This window comes from Sciurus carolinensis, chromosome 14 (assembly GCF_902686445.1).
Source record: "Sciurus carolinensis chromosome 14, mSciCar1.2, whole genome shotgun sequence".
Classification (NCBI taxonomy): domain Eukaryota; kingdom Metazoa; phylum Chordata; class Mammalia; order Rodentia; family Sciuridae; genus Sciurus; species Sciurus carolinensis.
In genome coordinates this window covers 65,739,288-65,752,313 of record NC_062226.1, presented here as the reverse complement: position 1 = coordinate 65,752,313, position 13,026 = coordinate 65,739,288, and the positions used below count along the sequence as shown (strand labels likewise).

Below are 13,026 nucleotides of genomic sequence, written 5' to 3'. Positions count from 1 at the left end.
ATTAATTTTGCTTTTAGATCAACAGAACACAGGTTACCTCAGAAAATAATAGGTGGCATCATTTTCTGAGAAGCTGAAGGAAAGAAAACTGTTTTCTTTCTATAAAAAAGTCAACACTAGTTTATTTACTTATTGTAAATACTTTATTATGGAAAATTTCAAATATCCATGGAAGAATAGTAGAAGAGTGGACTTCTATCTACCACATAAGCTTCAAGAATGTGTGTGTGGGGGGGGGGTGTTTGAGGTCTACTGTACATTAATCATTGAGCCAGATGCTGTCAATAGGACCCAAAGGTGAATATTAAATGATCCTCGAGTATGTAGTAGAAAGAAGAGAGTCTGAATCTCAAACCCCACAGATTACTTAGTTCTGAGGGTCACAGTGAGAATTAAAATAATCTAGTAGCTCAGAATTTATAACATAATCATTTTTCTTTCTCCTCTATTTCCCTAAAGGAGTTTTGGGGAAAGGTTTAATACTTCCTTTCTAGTCAAAATGTAGCTCCCCTGGGAGGGCCAGCACACTGAAACTTCTTAACCACTCACCATTATGTATATAAGTATCTCTTTCCCAAAGATATTTCCCAAAAGAAAGTTTCAACTCTGTGGAGGGAAAAAACTAAGGAGTGAGGACAGGATTCCTTGTAGCAGCATGAAGACACTCAAGGCAGTCACCACAAATGATATGGACCGCAAACTTCTTTTTATTTCAGAATGTTTTATAAGGCTGGGTTCCTCCATTTTCCCTTCATTGCAACTGTTCCCTCAATTCCAAATTCATTCTCTTGGCTACCAAAATATCATTTGAACTTCTCTGGACAAGGTTTATACTAGAAATCATGACTGGGAATGGGAGAACAGAGTGGCAAAAGACAGGGTTAGCAGGAGCAGTATTTCTCATCCAAGGACATGCTTAACAGGTCCCACACCCAGTGCTGAGAAGTGAAAGGCCTGTCAAAAGAAAAAGATTCTAAAACACAGAAATTATTCTGGAGAACAAGTCTGAGAAACTGTCTCATGTTTGGAGTAATGACCCAGGAGTAATCAGGTACCCTACTGGGTACTCTGAATGCTTTCATCCAGAGGGGTCTCTAGACAGAACTCTCTGGTCACACAGGCAGATGACCTGAACCTGGGCAGCTCAAACCCAGTGAGGCTGGTGCTGCTAGAGCCAGAAGCTCAAATAACAAAAAATACCTTCCCCTCACTTCACCTTCCCCAGTCTAAAGAGGATGGGGCCCTACAGAGTTCTGGAAGGTCACTGGAAATGGGTATCTTTTTTTTTTTTTTTTTTTTTTTTTGGTGGTGCTGGGGATTGAACCCAGGGTCTTGTGCACGCGAAAAAGCACTCTACCTGCTAAGCTTTATTTCCAGTCCATCAGCACCATTTTTAGGGGAATTGATTTAATTTTCTTTCCTTTAAACATCTTAAGCATTTACTTCTGTTCTCTATTAATTAGTCTGAGCAGGAAAAACACAATCCAAAGTAAATTTCAGCAGTAGAAGGACTAACAAGCTCAGTATAAAGAACACCAACCCAAACCTTTGTTTAACTGTACTTCTGTCTCTTTACAGATTTTAAAAGGAAATATTTAACTAATGGGAAAGCTACTCTTATGCAGAAGAATGTATGCAGCCTCTGTCTACATCTTAATCATTCTACAAAATTGATCAAATAGCTTAGGTCTCCAGTCATCCCTAGGTTTTTAATTTTTGTCTTTAAAACTCACAACAGAAAACACTTTTATTGTGTCTCCATTCATGTGTTTCCCTAGCTGATCACCTGGCAAAATAAGAAATTTGTATTTCATTTGATAGCTGCTCACAGGTTCGTTTTAATAAAAAAAAGTGTAAACTTGAAGAGATAATGGAGATGGTTGGAGGGAGTCTAAGTTTCATTTTGCATATACTAAAACACAGTGTTTGCTACCCCAGTGAAGCCACTTCCTAAGTTTTATTTTTTTATTAACTAGATTTGCACTTATATTAACTTGGCTTGTAGTTCTTCCAAGTTTTAGTAACATTATCCCTAACTGATAGAAGGCCTTCAGGAGTCCTTGCAGCCTCCCTTCCCAGTCCTACCTGGTCTTGAACTATCAAATTTCTTGTTTCTTCCTCTGGACACTTTCATGCCCCTGTGCCTCAGCTTGAATGGCCCCCTTCCTTTCTCTGCAAGAATTAATGACTCTTCTTTCAAGACAGAATTGCCTCCTCTGAGAAGTCTGCCAGTCTCTACAGGCATAGTTGAAAGGTTCTTCCTCAGTTTTTCCATTAAAACAATTTGCATAGGTCTGTATCACAGCCCTTGGTTTACTATTTATACTCTGTTACCCTCAGAAGACTGTGAATTTCTCAAGAGAATGTCCCACTTAGCTCTGTACTCCCTGACTTCCAGGACAGGGTGTGGTACACAGATTGCATTCAGTGATCAAAAGAATGAATGAACTTGCATTGGGTGGGCACATCAATACATATGCTATTCGGGTAGGGTAAGGACACAGCCCTATTTTCCCATGATGATGCTGGCTTAGACTGATATTCCAGTGAAACAGAACTCCTTTGATTCTCAACAGTGTCCTGTCTTGAGTAAGAAATTATATGGTCAGCCTTGGTTTGGGCACTGGGTATAATTACTCATGCATATTGCCCTTGACTACACAGAACCCAATCATCTCATGTTCCGACTTCTCAACAACCTCTTAAATTAATCATTTTAAATGCTTTTTGAAAATTCTCCTCCCCTGAGAATTTATTCCCCCAACTCAAGTCCATACCTATGGGCCAAGAAAATAAAAACAAATACTGTGCTGCAAAAATAAGAACAAAAATAAGAACACACTGTGCTTCATTCCATTTTCTCACCAAATTCCACAGGACATGGCACCTATTTAGACTAATCAATCTCACTGCTAGATGTGAAATCAAGCCTGCCTTGATCCTGTCTGGGTTTGCCAGTCACATATCCATTGCCCCAGGTTAAAATATCCATTGTCTTATGGGTAGTCTAGAAGTCTCAACTCAGTAACTACAGTAGAAACTAATAAATCAGCCGATGAAAAAATAATCATCTCTTTCCAAATCATTCTATCCAGAACTTGAAGAAAATGCTTCTAAAAGATCAAAGAAAATCAGACTACCTCTTTTTCCACACTTGTGTAGTCTGAATGGACTAAGAAAAATATACTTTTAAAACTATATATGAAACCTCAAAAGGTTTACCATGTACCCCATTAATCTAATACTTTATGAAAAGATTTACATAGTGCTTTCTAATTTAAAAAATGTTATTTCAGGGTATAAAATTAGGGAAGAACCACAAAACAAATACGAACTAAAAGGAACATTGACCATCATGTAGTTAATGATTTTGTTTAATGAGGATAAAGCCTCAAATATTTAACCTCTTTGGGTTGCTCTCATTATCTATTATTTTTCATTAATCCTAGGATCACAGGGCAAAGAAACATAAACCACAATTTACTTTGAAACATTTGCCCAAATCTGCTATACATTTATTTTTAGGACAAAGTTCATGAAAGGCCAGTTCCCCAGGTAAACTGGATTAAATGCCTTCAAAAGGGAAATCAAATTAAACTACTACCAAATGGCAGGTTTCTAAATAGCACTTTGGGCTGTAAAATCTGATTTGACAGACGCCTTATAGACTGTGGTCAATTCCCTCCATCTGATGAGAATTTCTGTGGTTTTGCTTTTACCCATACTAAGGGCTTTTTAATTTACAGTGACATATACATGTCCTCAGTATACTCAACATGTATATACATAGAGAAATATGTTTGTATCTCTCTTGTATAAAATCACTGGGGGAAAAAAATCTCAAGATTTAGTTTTACTTTTTTAAATCATTGAGTTTGCATCTAATATTTGACAGACTGATGCCTTGTGGGATACAATTTGGAAGCTACACTCTCTCTGATCTTTACCAGATGTTTCACTGGTGGTGTTTCAGCCTCAAGAGACAAAGAGGATATTAATGTTAATTTTATTTATTTAATCACATCAGGCAGATTTGATAAAAGGGAAAATTCAATATTTTGATAATTTACCAACTCTTTAGAAATGTCCATAGTAGCAAAAAAATGTTTTGAAGATCATTTTATATTAAAAGCAGAGAGGCTGCATTGTGTTTGGAAGGAAGAATTCTCTTACCTTTAAAAATGGGAAAGATGTGACAGATCTGTCAGTGCCACTTTTAACTCAGGGAGTCAAGGGGTGGCAATGATAGACATATACTTCAGCACAAGGCTCATCCTGACTTTTAATTGACTATTAACTGCAGAGAAAGAGTACTCTGATCATGAGATGGACACAGTCGAAAGCCTCCTGCCATTGCCAGAGTCGCTGTAGTATCTTCTTCTCTTTTGCCTCTGGATTTTATTCCAGGGGGACACTAAGCTACCTTGATCATTGTCAGGATATTGAGGATAATGAAGACATACTCTACTAAACACTGCCTCCCTACACTTTAACCTAGACAGGGTAGTCTTTTATTTATCTAGAACTTCTGGAGTACTTGTTCTCAGTCTTAGCTGCTCATCAGAATCACCTGAGAGCTACACCCCAGATAAATCACATCACAGACTCATGAGTGAGACCCAGGTACTGCCAGGTGAGTTCAATGTCAGCCAAGCAAAGAACAGTGCCTTAATGGGAAACAGATAAACTGGAAAAATCAATTCTTCTAGGTTTTGTGCTCATCTGAAAATGGAATGTGTGTAAGGAAGCTGAAGTGTTATCTTAATTTTCTTTCATTTTTAAGTAAAACACACACTTATGAAACATTTTAAACAGCACAGTTTATGAAACAACAGATACCTGTGGCACCTGTATTCCCACCACAGTTTAAAAAAAACTAATATTCTGTCACATTTATTTCAGTTCTCCCTCCTTGAAAGATGGTGGAGCAAAATCCCCACATCCTATTTCTTTCCTCTCTAGAAATATCCCCAATCATAAGTTACTAGTTACTCTGCCCACAGGATTTCATTCTTTAACCACATGATTATTGATCTCCAACAACTCTATACTTTGCTGTGTTTAAATGTATATAAACTGTATGATACTGCCTTTATCCTTTTGCACATAAATTTTCACTCAACAACTTTTGAGAGTTGCCCATGTTGACATATTTGTGTATATAGTCCATTAATTTTAAACTCCTTTATATTATTTCATTACAAATAAACCATAGTTTATTGATTCATCTAATATGTCAATAGTTATTTACACTTTTATAAAAACATGAATGTAGTGAACATTTTTCCCCGGGTCTCTCCATCACCACATGCAAGAGTCTGTAGGGGAGATACCTAGACATGGCTCTGATGGATATGCTTCGCTTCAAACTTACTAGATATTCCAAAATTGCTCTTCCAAGTGGTTACACCAATTTACTCACTCCAGAAAAGTTAGCATATCCCCCATTTTACATACACTTACCAATATTTGGTACTATGAGAATTTGCTCATTGTGTCCTATACAAAGGTTTTGAAGTATTAACTAACAGTCATGGTTAGACAGTATCTTCCTAAGGTCCCTTCTGTCATGTTATTGTGATCATCACATCAATGCCAAGTCTTATCAAAAAATAAAATGAAGGATATGAAAAAACCTTCCACATCTTACAAGGAATTTACTTTTCTTCAAAAAATATACTACAGGGTTGAGGTTGTAGAGCTCAGTGGTAGAGCACTTGCCTAGCATGTGTGAGGCAATGGGTTCACTCCTCAGCACTACATAAAAATAAATAAATAAAATAAAATAAAGGTATTGTGCCCACCTATAACTAAAAAACTATTTTTAAAAATATGCTACATAGCCAATGCTGGCCCATGAACCCATACATCAGGCCATAAAAGAGGAATGGGGACATGGCCCCAGTTCTGTATTTATTTTCTTATGTTCATGATCCAATGTTACTTAAAAAGCAAACTACCCAATATTCAAGCCAAAGCAAATATTCTAGGTTTTGCCAGGCAAAATGCCTGTGGAGAAATGAGTCAATTCATACAAAATTCAAAACTGTCTTTGGTCAGTGACATTTTCATGAAAATCTGTGGGAGGGTAAAAGTTTTACAAAATTCCTTTTTGCTATTGGATAAAATTCATCCAGGAAAAATAAGCAAAATTTAAGTGGCAGCCCACATTCCCCCTAATTCCCTTATTAACACTCCCTAACCTCCCAGCACAACTGCTTTCAATTGCACACAAAGGCAAGCACTGGCCTTTCCCACCCTGGCAACAGAATCCTGTGCCCCTGCTCACTCTGCCCTGATCAGATAGGTTTTCCCAGCAGAGGCACAAACAGAGTATGCCTGGTCTCATTCAGAATCCACCTCCCTGGGAACACTACCCAGTCAGGCACTGCACACCCTTAAATTTAATGGCAGAAAGACCTATGTATGTCAAAAACATTCTCAGTGTGTGCTCTGTTGGAACCAATACTATGGATACAGTTAGAGACAGTTGATATAATATGTGGTTCTGGGTTAGATTTTATGTGATCCTCCTACATGAATCAGAGGTTTGAAAACAAGACAAATTCTGAGTCTCCATGACTTGTTCTAACTTGGAAATCTAGAACCTTATCATCTCAGGAAAACTTAACAGAATTCCACATAGTTACACTGGGGATGCCCCACAGTTTTGTTAACTCCAAGATTTACCAAGGTTGGAACTGAGTAAGCTTAGGAAGGTCAAAATAGAACGATTCAGCACCTAGAAATCGCTTTAGTTAATAGACAGCAGTGAAAGGACTTGGGTACTTTTAAATATAACTCCTCCATATTCCAGTTTCTGATCTAGTTGAGGTGTGTCTGTCTGCCAAGGCCTTTACTTTCCAAGGCCTTTGTCACTGGCTGGGAATATCTCTGCCACTGAGCCAGGCCTACAAAGAGAGAGCTTTCCACAGAAGCAATAAGAATGAGATATACAAAATGGTGGGGTCATTTGGGTGAGGAAAGGAAAAGTACCCATCTTCTTCTTCCAGTAACTGAACCAAATAAATAATTCCTAACCCTCTCCTGGTTTTGCCACCTAGAGTCGGGAGTGATCAGAACCCTGGAGTTCCGGGTAAGGCTGGGAGTCATAATCAGGGATTCTGAAAATGCATTCTCCCATGCTGGAAAGGGAATTTGGCACTGAGGGAGGACACCAGGGGCAGCCTCTTCCTGTAAGCTGGCTGTAGCCCTCTGACACACCCTCCTTTTACCATAACTTCCACAAGCTCTTTGTGCTTCTTGTAGTCATGGTCACCAAACACAAAGGGGTCATCTGCCCTTTCCTGGGTCAATAAGCAAGTGAGTGAAAATGATGAGTAACTCTATCATGGAAAATTAAAAGCAGCTAAACATACATAAAATAGACTGGGTCTTTTCACTGAAACTGCTCCTAGACTTTGCAGCATGTGACAGAGCCACAAAAAGCCAAAGATCACTTCTCCAAAAGAAGAATGTGGTCATTTTACTTGGTGGGGATCTTTAGCTTTGAATCAACTACCTTCTGATTTTAAAGCAGTGAAACATTGCAGTGTTGAAAGTTCTTTGTGTTTGGATTCCAAGTGTGTGAAGATTCACTTTTCAAAAGGTAGAGGAATACATTGTTTCAGGTGTGCATCCACTTTAAGCACAATGTCTTCTATTCATGGACTACAACTTGAGAGAACTGCTAAATTTTCACTGCCAGTTGGCTATAGCCCGACAGATGAAGCAGATGACATGGTGCACTAGAGCAGTCTTCAGAAGACATAAGGTCCATGACATGTATGTTTATGTGAAAATGGATGTCTTCTTGCTACAAATATACAGTCCCAAGACTGGAATTGCAGAATTAGTCAACTCCTAAGAACTCTGCCTTGGATAAACATATCTGCACTGTAATATGTGTAAGTAAATGGTTTGTGGATCTAGATTTAATATGCTATTAAATTAGCAACCTGAATTTTGCAAAGATTTGGTCTATAAGTGGGGAGTGGGCAGATTAAGAGAGAAAAATACCTCTTGTACCCATTCTGAACAGTACAATGAAGAGTTATGCAAAGGTCTACAAACATTTACCTTTCAGCTTATTCTTTCACTCAACCGTTTCTATTTTTACTATTCATCATGCACTTTAGCAAAAGTCAACCTTATAAAGTTACACATCTTTGAAAAGTCTGGGAACAGTGGGAAAATGGGGAAATCCTGTTGCATAAAAATTAATTTTGCAATACAGAAAAAAATTTTTGGATAATTCAAGCCTTTATGTTTATTTCAGTAAAGCCAAATCCAGTAAACTATTTTCAGACAGGATTAGTCAGGACTGAAAGGTTGGACTGTTTTCCTTCAGAAACTGAATGTCTTTCCTGCCTGCAATAGGCTGGTGTGTTCCAAACAGAGTAAATGGAATTGCCTACAATTGCTTGTCTCTTTCTGGCATTTTAATGCAGAACCCTACTGAAAGAGTGAGGGTTTGCCTCCTGGAATGTAATTATTCTTTTCACTCATAGAACCTGACATTCTCACAATGTATCACCTTCAGGTTTTCCTTAAGAAAAATCACAACATGGGGCATAATGTAACCATAAGAAATGCAATTTCATTCCACCAGAAATTCTTAAAACTCTTTCAAAAATACCTACCGGATGGTGAAAAGGTGCTTCTAATACTTGCATTACAGATACCACCTGTTTGGTTTGCTTTTACATGAATCGGAGACCTGGCTAATTTACAATCAAATACAAACATGGTACAGATTCTTTATATCACAACATGCTACAGAAAGAAGGGACTCCAGTTGGGGAATCACAGTCTAGATAAGTTCCTTTTCAAAATAAATTATATATTTCACATATTTAGTGACCTCCAGCATGCTTATTAACCAGGGAGCACAAAGAATTCTCAGATTTTAATTATAAGGAAATATTCTTGTCCATCTAAATTAATCTAAAACATATGTTATTCTTTTTCCAAGAGTTAAGTGAGCTGTCACATTGTGCAAAGCCATCCCTGTGATCCCAAGGGTGTTGTCCCACTTGTAAATCCTGAGGTTTTCTGTGAAGTGTAAAATTGTTGTGAAAGCATTTAAGAATCATATTATTCAAATATAGTAAATTTTGCCAAGAAACAGAGTTCCAGGATTGATGCTGGGAAAGGGGAAGGCAGGGGAAAGCGATACCAGGCCTACTTCTTCAACATCAAAGGTACATCAGGCACATTCCCTAATCCATTCCCTTGTTACACCTTTCCACAAACCCTCTCCTTAAAATTAGGTGAGATCCCTCCAGGTTCTGCTCCTGTGGTGTCCTCTGGTGTTTTTATGCTGGCTATAAATCATTAACTAGTCCCACAACCCTGGAAGGTACAGTGTGCAGGCGTGTGGGTGCATTGAGCAATAATTTTACTAGCCAAGTTGCTAAGTGGTGAGTTCCCTTCTTAAAGATCAAAACCACCCCTTCCCCCACTCTAATTCTCACCCAGTTATTAAAGGGAAAGAAAAATCTCTGAATATTTGCTTTGGAAAAGAGCTAAAGCTTGCTGGTGGTGTGATGTGTGTTCCTTTGCTCTTGCGTGTCCACGCACATTAAAGAAACTCTAGTTTGTGCCTGGCCAGCATTTTTTCAAGATTTTGGACAGTGTAGCTGATTGACCTCCTTTGCTGATCATGTAGCCTTGCAGAAGAGAACCTCGAAAGGGAGAGAAACCAGCAGCCACCAGCCATCAGAGGAACCTTCCCCTTCCTCAAGCTGAAGAGGTATCCAATCCTACAGAAATCTCCAGTACCACACATCCAAACCCACAAATGAAGAAACTGTCCCCAGACCTGTGGGCCAAGTTTAGAAAACATATGCATGAAAAGCAAGCCACGCCTTAGAGAAAGGTCGCTCCTGGGCTTCAGAAACTCACCGTACACTTGTTGGGCTTCTCCCCAGAGTGGACCCTCATGTGGATCAGCAGTTTATAGCGGGCATTGAAAGGCTTGTACCTTCGAGGGCAGCCAGCCCAGAAGCAAGTGAAGTCTTCCCCCTTGCGCTGGTCGATGTGAACCTTCTCGATATGCCTTACAAGTTCCTCCTGCTGGTCATACAAAGCACTGCAGTCTATCCAGCGACAGCAGTGCTTGCCCCCAACATCATCCATCTCCCCATCCTCGTCCAGGGCAGCTTGGGGCAGGGCCAGTGGCTGGCCATGAGCCACTAGCTCTGGGTGGTGAAGGTGAGGATGAGCATGGTAGGGTGGTGGCGGACCCTGAGGTGGTGGCAAGGGAGGAAGAGGGGGCGCGGAGGGCAAGTCCAGGGTGCCGCCGGGGAACTCCTCCAGTCGCTCAGTCTTGAGCATGCCAGAGGGCTGGCTTTCGGGGCCTGGCAGGCCGTGCTGCACCACCATATTGTTGATCTGCCCGGGCTGCAGGCCACCGTGCTCCAGCTGTTGCATGCGCTCATACTCCAGCACGCCATCATCACCATAGGCCGGTAGTGCCAGGCCACCACTGGCCACCAGCACACCCTTCTGGTTTCCAGGTACTGCACACGGCTGGGGGATGCAGCTGCCACGCACACCCAGAAAATGCCCATAGACCTCGGGCTGCGGGGACATGTTGGCTGGGGATGCCCTCGGCCCATTGATGTAGGCAACCAAGGACGTGGGTGAGGTGCGGATGATGGTATTGAAGTCTATCCCGATGCCATCAGACAGGGGTGACAGGGACAGTGCTCTCTTCTTGGAGCGGGCTGAGTGGGACCTGGTCGATGAATGCCTGGGACTAGGGTAAGGAGAGTGGGTATTTTCCATGCCAAAAAGGTAGGATGGCAATGAGTTAGAGACACTGTTGCTGGACATGGATGTCCCTGGAGGAAGGCCAAGGAAGTCCCCTAGATCGACACCATTCTGAGAGCCATGGCTGGAAGAAAGTGAAGGCAGAGCCCTGTAGCCCTGAGACCACTCTTGTTTCACACTCAAGGCCGATTGACTTTCCGTCAGACTCAAAGCTGTGGATGCCAGAGACTCCCGTGAAATAAGGGACCTGAAACAGCAGCCAGAAGGGAAGAAAAAAAATAACATTTTAGCAGGATATGGATTGCTTAAGAGCTAAAAGAACATTGCACTTACAATCCCTTAAGTATTTCCCCTAATTACATTCTCCACTAAACACATTCTTGGGCTAAGATAAAATCCAAAGCTTTTAGTTCCAGGTAAATAACATTTTACCAAGAAGAACAATAAAAGCTAATGCTTACTGAAATAATAAAACAAAAGACATATTGTTATAATCTTAGAACGTTAGTGATAATAAATAGTCCTTGCTTTATTTTCAAATATCCTTTTTAATGTAAGGAAAAATTAAAGACCTGGGAAAATTATTAATGCCTGTCAGGGCAAACCAAATAACCAAGTATTTGTTAAGCACCTACTGTGTGCAGTATGGTATGACAGGCTTTGCAGTGCATACAAATCTAAACAGAGTACCAGCCTTTAAGCAACATCTATTTGAGGAGATAACATAGAAACTGTACTTGATTTAAAAAAAAAAAAAAAACGAATAAATCCTTAAAGGGTAGTCCAGGAGATTCAGAAGCTTTGCAATTTAGTTTCACTGATATTAACAAATTAGTAAAAATAAATAAATAAAGAGCAATTTATACTGTTAGCATGCAGTTACAATATCAAATCATCCCAGTAGGTGAAAAATATATATAAATACATGGACTGGTTTCAGTTCTCAATTTTTTAAATAAAATATACCTATAATATATAGGTATAGAAACAAACTAAAATCAAGTCACATTTAGAATTACATACTGGGGCCATATAAGGTTTAATCACACTTGCTAGTCTTAGATTTTTGATGAACTCCTAAATCAGAGAAGCTTTGGGCTGAGTAGATCATTCACTTTCAGTAGCTCATTTTACAATTTTTCCCTTCCTGTTCTTACCCTTTACTAAATAAGCTTCATGTCTCACAATATATTATCTACACAACAAAATGGTTCATAATGTAACTCAGGACCCTTTAAAATTCATCTTTATTTAAAAAGAATTGAAGAAAAAAAGCTGTGCCCCTCGGACAGAAAGTCTGTCACAAAGAGGTTACCCATATAGACATTCAGAACCGGTACTGCATTCCCTGACTCAGACTCAGTGCACAGCAGAAAAGCTTGTCTTATTTATGTGTATCTGCACTGGCTTTCTACAGAGATCTATTTTGGGATAATAAAATTAATCGCAACATAATGTTATAGAAAATGTCTGCCTTTCCCAAAATGAACACATTTACTATCTCTAGCTGTTAAATATCAACCTGTTGCAATGGAACAAGGGAAAAAGAGAAACATTTTTATCCCACCTGTTCCTCTTACTCCACCTCATAAAATGGGAGCCAGGAATGCAGTTTCCTATAAGCATTGAGATATTAGCAAGAAAACAGCTCTGAAAAGCACACTATGGGGTGATAACACTGTGATCAACATGATGTTACCATCAGGTGAAGTAATGTTTACCAATGACAAACACAGCCAGAATTTATATCCAGTTGCCCTTGACATAGATTTTTTTCTTGGTCCACATCCTTACATTTGGGCTGAAGTCCTTCTTCAAGCCCCAAAGTGTTTTCTGAACCATCTGTTTTTTAATTCCCTGTGGACACTTTTCAATTATTTTCTTAGCACACTTGCAGCATGTGGCTCTTCCTGCAGAGCTCAGCAGAAGGCTTCTGGTGATTGGATGTCAAAGGCCTTTTGGTCCCTTCCCCAGTGGGATTCAGGAATTGCTTTTAGACCCAAGCTAAATCAGTAGATATGTCATATTTGAAGCAGAGACAACTGACTTTGCTTTACACCCTGAGAAGGTTTATAGAACATCAAGAACAAGAGCTTCACTAGTACCAAATGGCTGAGTGGACGTCCATTCTCAGGTGGCACATTTGCCTGTGTCATTTTAGACATATCAGATTTATTTATTTTATTTTATTTTATTTTTTTGTGGTGCCAGGGATTGAACCCAGGACCTTGCGCTTGTGAGGCAAGCCCT

General features: G+C 39.6%; 1 protein-coding gene across 9 annotated transcripts in view; it reads right to left on the bottom strand.

Annotated features, from left to right (window-relative positions):
• Window positions 1-13,026, bottom strand: part of Glis3 (GLIS family zinc finger 3) — a 424,342-nt gene that overhangs the window by 270,011 nt on the left and 141,305 nt on the right. For all 9 annotated transcript variants that reach the window (XM_047525258.1, XM_047525253.1, XM_047525256.1 and 6 more), the window contains one exon: window positions 9,907-11,023. In XM_047525258.1, coding sequence (XP_047381214.1) covers window positions 9,907-11,023 — 1,117 coding nt within the window. The remainder of the gene's footprint in view (window positions 1-9,906; window positions 11,024-13,026) is intronic.